This window comes from Bombus impatiens, unplaced genomic scaffold, assembly GCF_000188095.3.
Source record: "Bombus impatiens unplaced genomic scaffold, BIMP_2.2 scf_0144, whole genome shotgun sequence".
Classification (NCBI taxonomy): domain Eukaryota; kingdom Metazoa; phylum Arthropoda; class Insecta; order Hymenoptera; family Apidae; genus Bombus; species Bombus impatiens.
The window spans coordinates 1-19289 of NT_176563.1; the positions used below are offsets into that span (position 1 = coordinate 1).

General features: G+C 30.3%; 3 protein-coding genes across 5 annotated transcripts; 1 reads left to right on the top strand and 2 right to left on the bottom strand.

Moving 5' to 3' along the window:
- Positions 1–7: 7 nt before the first annotated feature.
- Positions 8–1152, bottom strand: LOC105680375 (the record flags this gene model as incomplete). Its single annotated transcript, XM_024365662.2, has 1 exon — positions 8–1152. A coding segment is annotated over exon 1 (399 nt), but the record flags the coding sequence as incomplete, so codon positions are not given.
- A 221-nt stretch (positions 1153–1373) lies between these two features.
- LOC100744526 (DNA-dependent protein kinase catalytic subunit) lies at positions 1374–15511 on the top strand. 2 transcript variants are annotated; one of them, XM_033319270.1, is made up of 17 exons: positions 1374–1618; positions 1719–1855; positions 2061–2242; positions 2306–2468; positions 2551–2666; positions 2729–3121; positions 3199–3380; positions 3451–3704; positions 3784–6083; positions 6148–6492; positions 6567–6719; positions 6811–10827; positions 10920–13250; positions 13335–14031; positions 14119–14321; positions 14384–14466; positions 15278–15511. In XM_033319270.1, the coding sequence occupies exons 2-16, from the start codon at positions 1729–1731 to the stop codon at positions 14459–14461; spliced, it is 11541 nt and encodes a 3846-aa protein (XP_033175161.1). In that variant the 5' UTR covers positions 1374–1618; positions 1719–1728; the 3' UTR covers positions 14462–14466; positions 15278–15511. The 2 variants fall into 2 exon arrangements, with proteins under 2 accessions (XP_033175161.1, XP_024221421.1); XM_024365653.2 differs by lacking the exons at positions 1374–1618; positions 1719–1855; positions 2306–2468 and having other exon boundaries at positions 2152–2242.
- LOC100742052 (cell division cycle 5-like protein) lies at positions 14820–18576 on the bottom strand. 2 transcript variants are annotated; one of them, XM_003487205.3, is made up of 11 exons: positions 18532–18576; positions 18186–18451; positions 17973–18103; positions 17401–17903; positions 17154–17328; positions 16648–17082; positions 16442–16560; positions 15989–16153; positions 15815–15922; positions 15572–15745; positions 14820–15484 (listed from the first exon to the last, which is right to left on the bottom strand). In XM_003487205.3, the coding sequence occupies exons 1-11, from the start codon at positions 18574–18576 to the stop codon at positions 15263–15265; spliced, it is 2343 nt and encodes a 780-aa protein (XP_003487253.1). In that variant the 3' UTR covers positions 14820–15262. The 2 variants fall into 2 exon arrangements, with proteins under 2 accessions (XP_003487253.1, XP_033175162.1); XM_033319271.1 differs by lacking the exons at positions 18186–18451; positions 18532–18576 and having other exon boundaries at positions 17401–17913.
- Between the last annotated feature and the right edge of the window lie 713 nt (positions 18577–19289).

Here is a 19289-nt window from a genome sequence, read left to right on the forward strand (position 1 = left end):
ACGGTACTTTTATTTCTGCCAACTTAGACATGAAATCGTCTAAACTGATCAATTCAGGACACGATAGCTCTTCTTCCCGGGGATTCTGTTGAGACGGTCCCGGATTTTCCGTGTCTTCACTATTGTACAGTTCATAATTTGTATAATTTACCTTCTTTAAGCATTGTTTTCTAAGATTCTCCCATTTTGAGGCTGCTGATAATTGCCGGATGCGTAAATCATTTTCAGCTTTGGAAAGAGCGCACGTCAGCACTGCTTCAATTCGTAAATCGCGTCTGCGCTTTCGGGGGTTTCGGCGACACTTTGATTGTTTGCGGCGAACTTCGTTAATCCAAGTTACTAACTGTTCAGTTTCACTTGGCTTGTCGGCGTTCGGTTTTGGAAGCTTCTTCTTTGTCTTCGCCATGCTTTCTTAACTATTTCACCTAATTATTGAATAAGTAAAAAGTATACCAACCTGTATCCGGCTCGTGTTTGTGTAGAACAAAACAGAAGAGATTCACACAACTGCACACAAAGGATTTGAAACCACCGAGCAAAACACCCTCCTCACAGCACAGTCGTAAGATGACTGAGGGAAGCCTACGCTGCGCGTCTGAAGTCCGCTTTCTATACCCCCACCCCTGTCTTTATGACGTAGTCTTACGTGCGAAAATGGAAACTAGTTCTGTGTAAAATCTTACGTCGACCTTACATTCTTAGAATTTTTGAAAAATAATTTAATCCAATTAATTTTTAAATATATGTGCGACATTTTTAATGCTAAATTTTATATATTTTGTACATTATATTAAAATTCTTCATTTACAGGAAATAATCAATAGCGTATGAAGATGTACTGCGGTTAATTCTAACCAACCGCGTGCCCCATTTTGTAAACGTCATTTCCGGTACACGTATTATTTGGCACGTACATTAATGTTAATGCAAAAATCATTATTCCAATGATTTTAAGTTACATACATGATAAATAAAGTAGGCTGTAGACTATGAAATTCGTATGAAATAAGCAGAGAATAGTAACTAAATAAATGTATACAGGGTGGTTGTAACAGCCGATACAAGCGGTAAGGGGATGATCCTACGCGAAAAAGGAAGTCGAAAATATGGAATAAAAATTTTTTTTAATTTTCTTTTTTTTTTTTTTATTTTTCCATCGGGACAACTATCTACAGTGAAATCCGTTATAACGAGATGTGATAAAGTGCACGCGTACCGAGCGAAAATTTAAAGTCGATTTTATCGAAAACAAAGCCTCAAACGAAAAATTTTTATTGTATATTTTCGACTTCTTTTTTCGCGTAGAACCACCCCCTGTCCGCTTGTACCACTAGTTACCAACCACCCAGTATATATATATATATATATGTACTTAATTTCGTACACTATTTGTTGTACAATGCGATAATGTGATAATAAAGCGTTTCTTCGCATCATTTTAATTATTTAATAAAATATTTAAAATAATTCAATTACAAAATGGTCTTTGTTATAATAATTATTTGTAATATATTATTAATACGTAGTTAGCCGGCTACATACTTCTACGTCATATTATCTACGTTGTATACTTTTCTGTAATATTTAGTCGGAACACGATATCATCATATTTTTACAGATAGATAAATCAATACACAATATACGCAGTAGACATATAAAAAGATTTTATATTATGTCAATCAAAATTCAATCGCTATATTATACTTGATTTATACAAGTTGCTAGAATATGGAATCGTTCAAAACGTTTATGGATATTTTTGAAAGAGCTGTTACAGAAAGAAACAGCACAAATTTAACGGAAATTTTGAAGGACAGTAAAAAATACTTTCAAAATATAGCAAAAGATGATAGTGGTATGTAATAAATCTTATTATATATCATAGGATATATAAGATATAGATATATAATATAGTAAGATATATAATATAATAAGATATATATAAGATATAGATCTTATTTTTTAATACTACAGTAAAATATTGTATTTATTTTGTAGGAGAAATATATGTAACTGTATTTTAAATACTAACATTTAATATTTGAAATTTTTGTCTCTAGAATTGATGCTATCTATATTATTTGATAAAAAGAAAGGTTTACTTTCTTTTCTTAATAATGAACTTGGGAAGTACAAACCTGAGAAAGGTTTTGATACGGCAGTTAAAGAAGCATTTCATCTTCTTGAATTTATCATAGAACAGTTCTGTGATATATTTATACCATATATAGTTGGAACAAAGGTATAATATGAATGTTATTTCATGGATATTTACAGACCACATTAAAGCTTTGTTTGTTCGTAGAATGTATGCCAACAGGCACTTAAAACACGTTGTTCAGCACTTATTCAAAATGCTGCTTGCAGCACATTTAATATGTTGATAGCAAATTTTGAGGAATATGAAATCGAATTAGATAAAACTGTAAAAGAATTTGTATCCTTATTTCGTTTTGTTAACATTAAAGGTAGAATTAGAATATATAAACAAATTTATTTTACATGTAAATAATTTAAAATTATAAAGACAATAGTTTTAACTTTTTACAGAAAGAAGCTTATTATTTTCTGTACTTGGAACAATTGCAAAACATTGTCCAGAAGTTTCAGAGGCACAAGAATATCATATAATCTTCCAACAGTTAAGGAATGATTTCATCAAGCAGGTATATTTTATTGTTTAATATCTTTGAAGAAAAAATTTTTATTCTTGCATTGAAAATTTTAGTATAATCCACAAACTATGGCCCATTCACTTGATATATTTCAAGTATATTTGGATGCTTTTTCAAATATATTGACAAGGCTTACGGAAAAGATAGAAAAAAAGTATTATAAGGAACTATACACATGGGTCAAAGAATTAAGCAATCCACAAAAATACTCAGTTAAAAAAGTTTCAATGAGATCTGCAATTAATTTGTTGTCTAGACATATAGATTTGTTTGGTGATTTTGTTTATTGCGATTACAAATACTGGTATGATTTATTGACAAATGTGGCCCAAGATAAAAATGTAAAATGCAGTCAATGTGGACAATATGCTTTAAGAAAATTTTACAGAGTAATTGGACACATCTTAAAACACAAATCATCTGAGGGTGATAAAGCAATATTCCTGGTAACTATCTATTTTGTAGAATAGTTTATATAGAATTTGACAATATCTATAATATTTTAATATTTATTATGTTCTAGTATTTTAAAAATCTTTTCGAGGAACAATTAAAGAGCAGCCATCATGTAAATTCAAATATGCTATGTTATATTATATATGGATTTAGTCAAATAGCTGCACCATGTAAGATATATCTTACTAATAATGATGTGAAAAATATGTTTTCTTTGATAGCTAATTGTGCTATGCCACTTTGTTCAAGGTATCAATTATATATTTGCTTTTTTTAAGTATTTCATAATATAAATTTATTAATGCCCCTAATTTTGCAGGGATGATATAGAAAAAATACACTTGGAAAGTATTTGCAATTATCAAGAAGCTCTTTCAGAAATAATATTACATACATCCGATCTTTCAATTGATCAAATTAATATAATCACAAAGCTTAGTATTCTTTTAATTAAGAGATTTCCTGAATTCCCTGTATCTAATCAGAATTTTGCTGTATCCTTATTGGTAAATACGATCATTAATATTATGACAATTAATAGAGATCTGTTAGACGAATTTTTATATAATTTAAGTAAGTATATATTTGATAAATATTCATAAATGAAATTTAATATTTTAGTATTTTTTACATAATGTGTTTAAATATTTAGTTTATAATGGAGTAGTGTGGACCTCTTTGCATACTTTATTTGTTGATGCTGAATTACAACGAGGATTGAATAATCTGTCAGAACGACCACTGTGCTATAAAGATTATTTGCCTTTGTGGTTACAACTTTTAGATCAAAACAAATATAGCAAAGATTTCAAATATAGCAGAGAAACTGTACAATATGTAATTGATTCAACTATGCATGTGGGGATTGCATTAATCGACAAATTAAATCTGTGCACAAAAACGAAAGAAGATAATATATTTTCAGATGTAGCCTTTTCTCAAATTGCTGAAAATGAAGCAGATTTTCGAACGTTCGTTAATATCGTAGATTTATACGTCGATATAATTAACAGCTTAGACACCTCTTTATTCATAAATACAATACACAAATTCTTATTAAAAGTTATTAGTAAATCTCACAAAAATCATTTAGTGTCGGGTTTTTATAAATTAGTACACGCAATATCTAAACATATTTGTGAGTTAAGTAGCGATGAGATTGAAACAGAAACATTAGAAATGTTAAATAAGTATATAATGAACGTATTGAATTTGATTCCTACATTTTCCAATGAATTGTTAACTACATGCGTGCACTTAATTTTAGATGTACCAATGTTATATGTAGAAAACATATTAAATAGTACAATTCCAACATTTAAAATTGCCTTTACAGTTGGTATAAGTGACTTTGAATTAGCTTGTAAAGCTTTAAACACATTAGAAAAATGGACAAATCATTTCGATAATGAAATCACAGCTATGTTTTTACAAGAAATAGTACCATTTTTGGAACCATATTTACACAGTGGTGAAAGTTCTGTAGAATTTCTACAAGATATCATAAAAACTGAGCGAAAAGTTATTAAACGAATAATATTAAGAGACGATGAGAACACTTTAGAAAGATTTCAGATGAGAGTTTTGTTGTTTATCGCTTCGCTTGATACAAATATAATAATGGATTTCATATATAAAAAATCTATGAACACAGGAGCTACTTGGGACAAGAAAGACTTACTCAAATACTCATTGACCTTTTCTGATACACAAGCGGATATCCATTTTGATAAAATTTTGCCCAGAATAATATTATTGGCTCAAAATTCTGGGGATAGACGGACGAAGGTAATTGCCTGTGAAGTACTTCATTCGATAGTAATGTACATTCTTGGTAAAACATCACAATACTTAGTATCTAATCCAGATCAATTCGTTTCTCTCTACACAATGTTATGTCCAGCCTTACTAAATTTGGGCTGTGATTACGAAGAAGCAGCGAGACAAATTTTTTATCCTTTAATGCTACAGCTAACTCACTGGTTAAGCTCAAAATTTATGCTCGAATCTCTGACTACTACATATTTTCTCGATTTGCTATTCAAAGGTCTATGTGATGAAGCCAATTCGTCTCTTAGAGAATTTTCTGGGATATGCTTGAGCGAATTTATTAAATGGTCCATAAAACAGTCTGATAATGCTGCAATAAGTCAGTCGAATATTTATAAAGTTATAAATAAAATAACGAATTTTGCTCTGCATCCTTCTACCTCTAAACGAATAGCAGGCGCAACGGCTTTTAATCATATTTATAGCATTCTACGTGAAGATGAGAAAACTGTATCTATATATTGGTTGGAAATATTATACAGTTTCATTAAAAGCTTGGATGGTTGTAGTGACCCATCAATCATTAATGCTCTTAATCATGTTGAGAGAGTTCTAATAGCAAAAAAAAATCTGTTAAACGCAGAACATCATAATCGTAGGAAACCTTATGAATTTGAAGGTTCAACTTTAGTTGATGCTGTAAAGTGGTTGCTCACACAATGTGGTTGTTTAGATCAACATTGTCGGATAAAATGTATGGAACTAGTTGTAAAACTTTCTGAGCATGTAGCAGACTGTGACTCAGCTAAAACAATAATAAATAATTATATCGATACATACGGAATTGAAACGTTTAATAGTATAATTTTAAGTCAATTGCCAAAAATAGAAAATCTACCTGTTAATGGCATACTGCCTTTTTTAAGGAGTTTGGATTGTTACATTTGGTTAATAAAAGGCGATTTATTGAATATGCAATGTTTATTTGATAATTCAAATTCGCAAAAAGATGAAATTTTCAATTGTGCTAGGAATTTTATTCATGTGATGAATAGAATTAAAATAGAGAATAAGGAAGATAATTTAATAATATTATCGAAAGAGATTGAAGATCTACAAACATTGCAATGTAAAGCAATATTGAATATATTCGATTTTACACAAATTTTATTGAATTTTGATGTAAGTAAATTATTTTGTAAAAAATTTTATATTAAGATTTTAATTTTTCATTTTTCAATTTCAGGGCAATTTCATTCCAGATTTCTTCTTCAATAAAGATTTTTTTGAGTTAATTGCAAAATGTATAATGTGCCCACAAGTAATAGGGTTTGATTTAAAAAATCTTGAAATTACAGAAGAGCTTTTTGTAATTATGGGAAACTTGTTACAGTCTATAATGCATAAAAATAATATTTCTTTGTTACACCTACTTAAATGTGAATTATTGATATACGTGGAGAAACATATATACGATTTTGTTGTATTAGATAACATTATTTATGGTAAAAAGAATTTTACTGAACTTAAACAATATGTTCGGGGTTTAAGCTTTTTGGATCGTCGTAACATCCTTAATCAATTAGATAAGGTATATAATACATATACATAATATTGCTTTTTCAGCACGTCATATTATTTATAATTATTAATATTGTTTTATAGATGAAAGAGTTGATCAATCGACAGGATACAGTTACACGTATTTTCAAGGCGTTAGTAAGAGAATCATTAGGAGAACTTATTTATGTTACTATAAAACCATCAGCAAAAGATTATCTAGAAATTTTAATGGAATTTTCACTTATTCATTACGAGGTATATTATCCAAATATACAAATAGAAAGTGTTACATATTGAAAATCTTTTATCATCATATTGAAAATATTTTATAAAATTATATTTGCAGTTTTCAATGACAAGGATGTTAATTGAATTCATTGAAAATGATACAATGCTTGGATCAGGTGATAAAAAAATTAAACATGGTGTATATTTCTTCAGTACATTTAAATGCGAAATATTTAGATACATATTAAAGGATATAGAAAAATCTATCGAAATATTTAATGATTTACTGCAACGAGATCCGTCTACTCTTCTAATGATAATGGAGCAATTATTTCTGTTTGTACAACGATATAAAAAGGAGTTCCATGATTGTGTAGAAGTATTAGTGGATACAGTTATTAAAAAATTCACAATATTTGAAAGTGTAATAAATAATTTAGAAGATAGACGACAAAAATTAATAAATATTCTTGGTATTGCAGTCCATTTGAAGCACAAACCAATAGAAGTATCATCTTTAAGTAAAGATTTTTATATGTGGATTCTTAATCAGCTAATGGACAATTTAGATATAGAATATAAGATATATATCCTTCATAATTTTCTGGTTTGTCTAACTGATATGACTGATACAAAACCAGAAGTACTTGTTATTTTACGTAATTTGAAGAATAATAGACTCGATGTGTGTCCAAATGATTTTTCTCAGAAGAATGTGAAGGCTTTAAAAATTACCAACTGTTTCCACAAATTGGTAATGTTATTACCAGTCACTAAATCGGTGATAGTATTTGAAACCATTATTTTATTTGCAACTGGTATTGCTAAATACCTGTGTAATGAAACAACTAATGAATATTTACAAAAGTACTTTGATTCTATTACCACTGATTATGCTGTGAAATCTTTACAAGCAGCATACAAATTATTTATGAACTTAACAAATGAAAGGTTTGATGTGTTACAAAGATTTCTTTTACCATCATTTGAATTTTGCAAAACTACTGAAATAAATAAATTCTTTGAAACAAATATTAAAGAAATATATACAGTTATTTGCCAAAGTTTGGTTGGAGGTACTTCAGATATAAAACAACTTATAGTATCAAAAATAGGATGTTATGATCTTGTTGCAATTATGTTTGCAAAATTACAAATCTGGGACATAGATAATGCTGAGAGTGTGATTACTCGAAATGCTATTGATAATGTGGTTACTGGAAAAGAACTTTTACATAGTTTATACAGCAATGCGTTAAATGTACGTATGTTAAGGACACATGAGCCTGAGCTTAAAGAAACAACAAGATTGTTGCATTGTTCTGCATATAATTGCTCCATAGCCATTGTATCTAATATAAAAAGGGATGAAGACGCTTACGCAAGTATTTTTATTGAGAACAGGAAAAAGGAACAATTGATTTGGGAGAATATTGTAGATTGCCAGAAGCAATATAATTTTCAACAGACAGTTGCTGAAAATCCAAAGTATCGTAAAAGATTAGTTAATATAAGAAAGAGAATAAAACAAAGACAAGCATCTAGTCATTACTCATATATATATAGTTATGATTTATCTTCCTGTAGTTTAACTGAAGATATAAATGCTTACGATTTTAATGAAACCATAATACGAAATAAACATGATAGTACTGATAAAAAGGAAAGCATGAGTTTAACATTTGAAAATGATGAACTAAATAATCATGAATGTATGGCTTCCATTTGTGGAGTTCTGAGTCATATGATAGAAGAAAAAATATCTGTACCACCTACTGATGACACTATCACAGTGCCAAAATGGTTAAAATGTTTTCTTAGTTCTTTTACAACAACAAATTATAATAATGTCAGATTGTTTATGTTAAAAATTATCTTGAATATGCAGACTGTGTTTCAGCCTTATGCAAAATTTTTCCTTCAGCCAATAATGCATGCAACATATTCATATTTGAAGAGAAATCAATTAAATTATATTATTGTTGATGTTATAGAAATGTTAATTGATTGGCAAACTTCTTCTCAAAGATTAAACGAATCTACATTTGGTCAAAATAAAGATGAAATTCAACAGCTATGGGAGACATTGATCCAAAAGGTAATAGTAACGAAAACCGAGAAAATTTCTAAATCTATTTATAATTACAACATGAACATGGTAAAAACTGTACTCGAAGTATGGCATCCTTATTTGAAGCTACCTAAAAATTTAAGCGATAAGATGAGTACTGCACCCGGAGCTACAGTATATTTAATATTAATCTGTTTCATTAATGGCATGGGATTAGACATTATTCAAAGAAATGATATCTTAGAATTTCTGGAAAGATCTTTAAAAAAATGGCAGGATGATGAAGAAACAATTTTACAATGTTGTGAATGCTATGGTTTAATCTTGAAATCTCTGAACGATGATAATACATTAGCAAACAAAAGGTGCGCTATAATTGATACAATTCGAAGTATATTGAGACAGATGCAAACGAAATGCGAGAACAGACAGATGAAATGCATTCGTGCATTATGTAAAAATTACCCGATTGCGGCAATGGATTATTTTGATTTTGTTAAAAGAAGTGTATTTAGAGTAGATTTTCAGGGCAAGTCAAATGGTTTAGAAATATTTTTATTATGCATACCAAATTTTACTACAGATCAAATAGTAAAGGAGTTAGCTCACATGAAGCTTCATGATTTATTAACAAATAAAATTTTACCCTGTGAGAAAATAACATTAAAAATTATCCATTCTTTAGTTTATGTCCTTCCTCCTCCAAATATACTGTCATTTATAACATTAGTACCACCTTATACAAAGCATAAACTTTCTGAATATAGAGAAATCGCTTATAGTATATTTATAAATATTTATAAGAAATACACAGGGGACAGTTCTGGAAATAATGAGATAAAGGAGTTAATGCAGATCAGCAAAGAAATATTACTTAATGGTATATTGGATCCTACTGAAACATTACAAGAAATGATACTAAACTTTTGGACACAAGATGCAAAATTAACAAATACTTGTAAAGAAAGGTTGCTTGAAGCAGTAGATATATATACTCCCAATGCTGATCAAAATTTCTTACCATTCATATTCTTACTTATTACAGATCTTATAAAGAAATCAAATAATTATACACAAAAGATATTTGAACCTTTGCATGATTGCAGTTATAGAGACTACAAAATAGCTCTCTTATGGAGGACAAAGAATTTTGGATCAAAGGCTCCGCTTTTTGCTCCATCCTTAGCTAGTCAAATGAATCAAACATTCACTCAAATGAACACTACATTATCATATATGTCCTTTGATTCTACATACACGACATCGCATAATTCACAATTAATGCTTCAAGCAACTCAGGACCTTGATTTTGAGCCGACTTACGTTAACGATACATCTATTGCAATGTCTATTAATCTAGGAGAAGATAATACATTTGAAGTACCAAAAGTACCGCAACCTGCCTACAATAAAAAGTCGAAACGATTTTTAAGCAATGCGAGTGATATTTCTGCAGCTATAAGACAGAAAGAGATTAAAAGAAATATACAGCATGCGGAAATGATAAAAGACGAAGGCGTGCGGCAAAGAAGCAGTGTAAAATTGTATAGAAAGTATAGAATTGGTGATTTTCCAGATATTGAAATATCGCATGCTACACTGATCGAACCATTGCAACAGTTAGCAAAGAATGATCAGTTGATTTGTAAAGATTTAATAGTTAATATTGTTTGCTCATTAATTGAAAACTGCAGACAGAGTAGTTTTATAGGAAAACTTGTAGACAGTATGGAACATATTATGGAAAATGAACAAAATAGTAATTCTACTATAACTGCAATTTTAGAAATATTATTAAATGCTTCTATAACAGATTGTTCACCAGAAATCATTACGAAGGCCTCGAGGTCGAATAGTTTAAACTTCCTTGGATCACTTGTTTTAGAGGAAAATTTGATTCACGAGACAAATATTTATAGGCCACCTAAAAAGAAAATACGACGAAAATATGCGGATGACTCATCCTCTAAATGGTTGCTTTTAACAAATCTTTATAAATCTATGAATGATGTTGATACAGTTCTTAGCATTTTTCAAAATCATATTACAAATAAAGATATGCAAGTATGTATATAAATATATTTATCTTGTAGTAAATTATGATAATGAAATTGATTATGATATCCTTTTTTAAATCAGTTCTCTCAAAATTTTAGATTGCATCATTTGCCCAAGTATCTAACAAATGGGAAAGAGCAAAGCTAGCATATGAAGAGGCTTATGGAACGGAATCAGAATTAATGAAGGAGCATTGTCTTCAAGGCTTGTTTGAATGTCTAAGTAATTTATGCAGCTGGCATGAAATTGACAGGCACATAAAGGGCAAGCTTGATAGAAATTTAGACAACATTTGGAATAATCCATGGAAAGATTGGATGTTCCCCTGGGTGTTTGATGTTCATGTCCGTAAACTGATAAATGAAGACAATACTGAGGAATTCCAAAATGACTTCAAAATCATGGAATCTTGGCTGAATGACACGACAAAGATAAAACACATGAAACGATTCTTTGGGGAAGAATGTTCGATATTTTTTTTGCATAATCAACTAGAAGTTGCCCGTGAATTTTTATTGAACTCTTCTGATGAGATAAGGGAACAATGGATCAGACTTCATCCGCTTTCCACACAATTAAGAATTTGCAAGTTACAGAAGTTGCGAATCATCAACGATGTAAATAAATTTATAAAAATTTTGAAATCGGCTGAATCATCGACGGATTTAAACGAGATATTAAAGTTCTGGGATAACAGTATGCCTTCATCACTAGACGCTATACTCCCATGGGATAAATTAACGTCTTATAGGACTTATTTTATTAATAAATTACTTGATGACAAATTGAAGGAATGGAATGAGAGTTTAATACAGAACGATTCAGACAGTAATCCTGATGAAAACGAAAATTCGATTACGTATAGACTGCGCACTATTATCTTTGATATGAGATTGAAGATGGTCGAGGCATCGATAAATCAGAAGAACAAATACATAGCAAAAAATTATTTACGACAAGTGGAACAAAGTGTAGAAGCTCCGTCCATCTTTTTCAATGAATTTTTATTATTTTGTGGAAAATTGAAATACCTGATGGGAGATACTGAAACGGATATGAAAAAAAAGCTATCACACTACTCTTCTTCTTGGAAACATTGTCACGATCTTTTACGACAAAACTCTATTGTTGATACTACGAATGTTAGTAGTCGGAAGCAAATCAGTATGATAGCATCGAAGATCATAAAGTTTAGTGAAGAAAATGAAACATTTGCAGAATTGTTAAGAGAAAATACTATAATTTTGAAAGAAATAAACGCCGAGAATAATGAGTTATCTAGCATTAGAAATACACTGGAAACTTATAGCTTTAATAATTTGAAAACGTGCTGTGATATGACGACTAAGAATATTAAGGAATGTTATTTCAGTCTTGCGAAGTATTGCTATGACAGATTATTGCATGATACACATGATATTCAGTTAAGTAAAGAATTTATTCATTCTATATTGAAAGCAATGAGTTATGGATCTCTTGAGGCAGCCCACTATTTTCCCTGTTTGTTAAAACCTGAATATTTCAATGATCAAGAAACAAAGGATATTTTTATGAAAGAGATTGAAAGTATTCAAATTTGGCTGTTTCTCTCTTGGCAAGCCCAACTATTTTCCCATTTAGGAACGTCAATTGCTCCTTTAATTATACCTGTTCTTAAACGGATTGTTGAGACTTATCCTAATGCAGTTATTTACACATTTCGTTTGACAATGGAGACAAACCCTGCTCTCTTAAATGAAACTAGTACTTATGAAATTCGACAAATTCTTTATAATAGACCGGAAATCGATCGATTCTTGACAGCGCTGCATTATGTGGTCAAACCAGAATTATATTTACGACACTATTTAATTGAACTTAGAAAAAATTTATCTCTGGGAACAGCTACAGCTATAGATATATTTCTAAAGAAAGTATATCCAAATCTAAGAGAGAACAAACATGATCCAAAACCAGGGATCATCTTCAATAAGATTGCATCCTATAAAAATATGATAAAAGAGTTAGAAAATAAAAAAACTGAAGAAATTAAATTATGCGTGGACAGAATAATCGAAAGAATTAAAATATCACTTATTAAAAAAGATAATAATAAAAATAGATTGCAAGATTACAGTCCATGGTTGTGCAACTTTCCTGAAAGAGATGTAGAGATACCTGGTCAGTATACTGGCAATAGAAAACCTATGCCTCAGTATCATGCAAAAATTTTAAAGTTTGACTCAAATATAAGAGTTATGTGGTCAATGCGCAAACCTATTCGGATTACTATGATTGGTAATGATGCAAAGGACTATCATTTTCTGACAAAATTTGGAGAAGATCTACGACAAGATCAAAGATTACAGCAGTTGTTTACTATTATGAACAAGACATTACAAATTGACGCAGCTTGTAGACAAAGACAATTAACTATTGATACCTATCAGGTGAGTACTTTTTTAAATAATTCATAGAATATTTAAGAATAGTAAAAAGTCAATATTAAAAGGGAATTAACTTTTTAAATGCAGGTGATTCCCTTGTCTAAAACAGTGGGTCTTATACAATGGGTAAATAACACAAGATCTTTGCAAGAGTTAATAAATTTCACACTGTCAAAGCAAGAGATAGAACGACACAATTCTATAAGTAAACTCTATCAAGAATGGATTCAAAACGTTGCTCCTTCTAAACAGCTGCATGAAAAATACAAGGAAGCAATAGTAAAGTACAACGCCTCAGAAGTGACTAATAAAATGAACGAATTTATTGGTAAAACCGAATGGAACAGTTTACGCAAAACATTGACTGTATTATGTCCATCCATAGAAAGTTTTATTACAATGCGTCGAAATTTTATTACTTCGTATGCTACTATGTGTATTGCACATTGGATCTTAGGCATTGGTGATCGGCATTTGGAAAACACCCTTATCGTTATCGATTCAGGGCGTTGTTTAGGTATCGACTTTGGGCTAGCCTTTGATGCTGGCGTTGACCAAAGAATACCAGAATTAATGCCTTTTCGCTTAACACCCCAAATCCTAGGCTTATTGAAGCCTTTCACCGAAAAGGATCTTTTGAAAACGATAATGATACATACATTACAAGCAGTGAGAAACGATCAAGGACCTATTCTATCTTGTATGGACGTTTTCGTTCATGAACCTTTGAATTGGACTGAACACCTTAACAAAGCATTAAGAGAAAGTGAAGAAGATGTTATAGGTAGTTTTTAATTATGTATAAGATGAACTACTTTAATTCTTAAATAGAGAATAGCACGTGACTACTTTTAGTTTATGCAAATTATAGATGTTAAATGGGTACCAATAAGAAAGATCGAAGCAGTTACGAAGAAGTTGAATGGGATTAAACCATCTTTGATTACACTAGATCAATTAAAAGAACAACATCATGATAAATATTTCGATAGATATTATGCTATAGTTACTGGGGATGATGACATCAAACGAACACGAGCAAAACTAAATGGCTTTTTAACTCCTGAGGAGCAGGTAATCCTTTAAAAAATTTTATTGTTGTGATCATTTAGCAATAAGGTTCTCTAAATTTTTAGATCGAATGTTTGCTGGATCAAGCAACTGATTTAAATATTCTGGGTCGTACGCACGTAGGATGGAAACCGTGGCTTTAAAAGATGTAATTAAATTTATATTTTTATAGTATATATTTATGATATAATTTCGATTATAATGTAGTTTTTCTTATGAAAATAGTACTTTTTAAATTATTGCTTAAATAAGAAACTAATGAAAATAAGTCAATTTCTTCAAAATGTTTATGTTTGTAAGAATTAGAATTTTGTAATATTTTTAAATATATTTTATACACTTTCCTGCATTTTATAATTTATTATGCGAGTAATTACATTCTTACTTCTTTGAAGTAATAATAAATTTTAATTTTTAATGATTGATCGTTTATTAAAAAACTACGATATTTAATACAGTATTATATTGTCTTCACATAATTTTTAGCTTTTTGTCGAAAACGTAATTACATTACGCATCAGTATTATTAATTTTTATATTCGCAATTTTTAAATAAATTGCACTGTAAATAGAAGTTGTAAATTGTAAACATCTAAAATTTCTCCATGAAATTATTAAAATTGCTGATCAGATAAACTGCTAAATCAGGTAAAAATATAGAATTTACAATTTACTTTCTTCATTTAACAACTATTCTATAATACTAACTTTTGCATACAATAAATTATATTCACATTAAATTATCTCCGCTCTAATGAGCTGAATCGTCAGTTATAATTCGAAATAATATAATGGCATTCCATTATACAAAATTGAGATCCTTAAAAATTTTTGTTTGTTTAAACTTGTTTAGTGAATTTTTATAGAAATTAACTTTTTGTATTTCAAAAAGCGTTTACAATATTTGCGGTATAATATATTACAATAAGTCATCTGGTAATTATTCAACATTGCTGCAGCTGATCTTGCAGTTGCGCATATCGTCCTTGCAGTACGCGTTCTCGTTCAGTTTGTCTATTAACATCTTCCATAAGTGCATTTACTCGTCTCGGCACGGCTGCTTCTTCCTGTGTTTGTAAAAATTTGAACGTTGAAAGCTCTAAATGTGCTTGTTCTATTTGTTCCCATAGATCATGTAATTGTTTTGTTAATACTTGTGCTCTAGTCTATAATAAAGAAAATTATTGTATTAATTAATTATATGTACATATTTTAAAATATGTATCTTTCGTACTGAAAATAAAATTACCAACCTGGTATCCACCAGTAAGGACTTTTAATTTTTTTTCCATTCTTGCTGCCCGTTTGGCTTCACCAGTCATATGCATGCGATTCTCTTCTAACTTTCTTTCGCATGCTTCTACTCTATCTTTTTTTGAAGCTAACGTTGCTCGCGTGTATCGTTTTTGTGTTTCCAGATATAATATCTAACAAAGAAGCAAATAAATATATTTATCAAGTCAAAAATGTTTTAAGCATGGAAAATATGTTGGTACCTCTGACAAACATTCTTCCCATACAGTTGTATAAGAATCCGAACTTAGTTCTCCATGCGCCATACCTTCTTTTACTACACCCATTTCATCAGTTAAAAGCTTCTTTGCCTACATGAAATGTTTATTAAAATTAAGTAGCATTATAATTTCACAATAAAATAAAAAATATCTTACAGCAGCAAGTTCTTCTTTCTCAAAATTAACGTATGGATGTTGCTCAAGGTAAGCTTGAGCTTGAATTACTGAATTTGAGGAACCTTTACGATTTTGTTGTGCCGGATTTTGTAATGCGTCATACTGTAGCATGGTAATCATTTCTCTTTTAATCAGTTCTTCTGCCTAGAATCATATTCATTAATAGTTGTTATATGATCGTTATATACAGGGTATTAAAAAAAACCATTCAATATTTATGTAATATATACACACTATATTAAATTGAGTCTTAGTAAACATAAAAAAAATGTTTATATCTCGGAAACGGTTGAGCTTTTAACCTATGTTTACTAAGGTTTTTTTACACAGTATAGTGTGTTCTATGTACTAATATTGAATAGTTTTTTTTGAATACCATGTATATAATTATTATGTACATCATACATATATTTGACGATTATATGAACATACCCTTTGCAAATCTGTTAATGGAGTATCCATAAATGGCCTCAAAATATTCATATTTACATCAACTGGTCGTGGTAAATCTCGTTGTATAACTTGCGACCTCCTAGATAATTCCTTTTTTCCTATAAAACAGAATACAATATTAATACATAAATAATTTTTCTAGTAAAGAATATACATTTATACTTCAGCAATAATGTATTATATACTTTGTTCTATTAATTCTTGTTGTTGTCTAGCATCTATATCAGCTTGATCTTCTACAATTTCCATCGTGGTTGAAGTAATATCTTCGTTTTTTGTTTCACCTTCAGGAACTACTATTTCATAATCATTACGCGGTGTTGGAAGCGCACTCAATCCAGCACGCAACTGTTCCTTTACTTGCTTTTGAATTAACGGAGTCTCCGACCCGTCCATATTTTCATTTGGATTAATGCTGAGCTTATCACGAACCGGTGTAGCTGCTAAAACTCCGTTTTGCGTTCGTGTAGATGCTGGTGTGTTAAATGAATTAGCTGGAGTTCCGTCACTACGCTGCGATCGGAATGGCGTAGCCAAAATTGTGTTAGGAGTTGCCACAGCGTTCGTGGAAGGTACAACACCAGTAAAATCAGAATTATTTAATGGAGTATTCAATCCACCTGTGTGAAAAATAAAGCAATGAAATTAATATTTTAGATATATGTTTTTTTCCACATACAATTACACCAACCTTTTAATGGAGTATCAACATGAGTAAGAGCCATAACATTCTGAGCTTCTTGAAGTATTCTATCTGCAGCAGCTGGAGTACGTGGAGTTACAGCTGCATTAGTTGGTAAAGAATAATCAGCCAATAAACTATCTGATAGTGTGATACCACTTTCTGTTGCAACTTCACGAGCAACCTATTACAGATAACATAAAATATAAATTCTTATATATTTTACACAAAATAATAAAATATATTAACTAGATACCTCTGATGCTCTACCAAGCTTAACTACTTGCTGTAATTCTTGGTCAGATATCTGTGGTTCTGGTAAAACAAGTTTACTCCTTTTTTTTATTGGCTCTTCATTATTCAACATTCCCATTGGGATATCGTTTTCTTTACGTTGTTTCAACTTCTGCTTGTCTTTTCTGCGTTCCATTTCTTCCTTTTCTTGTCTCAATTCGCCATCTAAATGTTGCTGTCTCATTTTTGAGAAATCAATGGCAAGCGGATCTACATGCTCATTAGACGTATCATAAAACCCGGGTGCTGGTCGTTTCTCAAACGGAATCTCAGAATTGTAATTAACGCCGCGTTTGCGCTTATTCTTTTGTGATACAGTAATACCAGCAGCTCTCAACTCTCTACGTTTTTGTAAAGCAGCAAGCCTACGAGCTTCCTCTAACTGTTTCTCTCTGGCTTTACGTTTTGCCTTTTTACCCTGTGTGTTTGCAAGTCTGGCACGTGCCTCAGACAACATTTCCAATTCTGAAAATTACTAATTTTATTGTTCTTACATATAACAGGAAATAATAGTCTGTAAAATGGAAAGCTTACCATCTTCATCCATGTCCTTAGGGTCAGGCCTAGCTGGTTTTGTTTCAGGGTTTGGATCAATTTCTCCTGGTTTTAGTTTACGAGGATCATCTGCAGCATCATCTCCCTCTTCCTTTTTTTGAGCTTGATCCCTAACATGGTATAATAGCAAAGAATGTAAAACTCATTTTCAGAAACATGTTAGTTTAAATTTATAAAATACATTTAACTCACAGCAAATATTCGTAACGTTCTAAGCATTGTGCAGCTGTACGTCCTATAATTGGCGCAATTGTTCTCCATTGGGTAGGCATTAATTTTGCAAGATGAAGAAGCTTTTCGTCTTCTTCTCTGCTCCATTCTGTCTTTTTTATGCTTGGGTCTAACCATTCAAACCAACGCGCTTTGCATTGCTTAGCAGACTTTCTATGTAAAAGAGATGCTATTCGACTCCATTGATTTTTGCCATATTTCATTACAGCAGCTTTCAAGATCTCATCCTAAAAATATGAAATATTTACAGAAAAAACTATCTCTGATATAATCAAAATGTAAATACAGGTTAGAAATCAATCTTCACCTCCGTATTCCGCCAAACTCCACCTTTTATCATAATACGCGGCATTTTTTATATATTTTTTAATACCATCCAAAAAGTAATAAAAATTGGAAAATTTTCACTGATTATCCCAATTTATTTGATAATTAATAACAACCTCATTGGAACTATAAATTAGCGACAGTAACATCAAAGAGGAAATTGCGATGTCAGCGACACCAGTGGAAAGCGGCGACAAAAATATTAATACAATTTTTTTAAAAGCAAATACAGAATAGAATCCAACATATATATATCCAATAAAAATGCTTTTATGATTTTGAAGAATAGTATATGCTTATAGAAAAAATAAAAGATCTATAAATTACAGACAGTACAGTAAATTACAGAACCAGACAGAACTGAAAGTTTATTGAACTATGTTTTATTGTTCAATAGTTAATTAATTAAGACAATTAGCTCAAATGTTTCGTAACGTCTGATCTTCTGATTAAAGTATAAAGAATTATGTAAAAGACAATAACAAACTAAACAATTCGTTATGTACTTAAATATATATTTAAAACTGATTCCAGATTTCAAATTGGTTTTGAATTGTGAATATAGTTTTAAATATAGAGGTAATTTAAGGTGTATAGCATAACATTACATGCACGATAAGCGGACTGTAAATTATTTATTGTTATAATAAATGTGTGGACTATATGTAAACTTCAGAGAGAGAGATTTTGGATATACATATATATTTAACATATTCAATACACGCATGAATTATACAT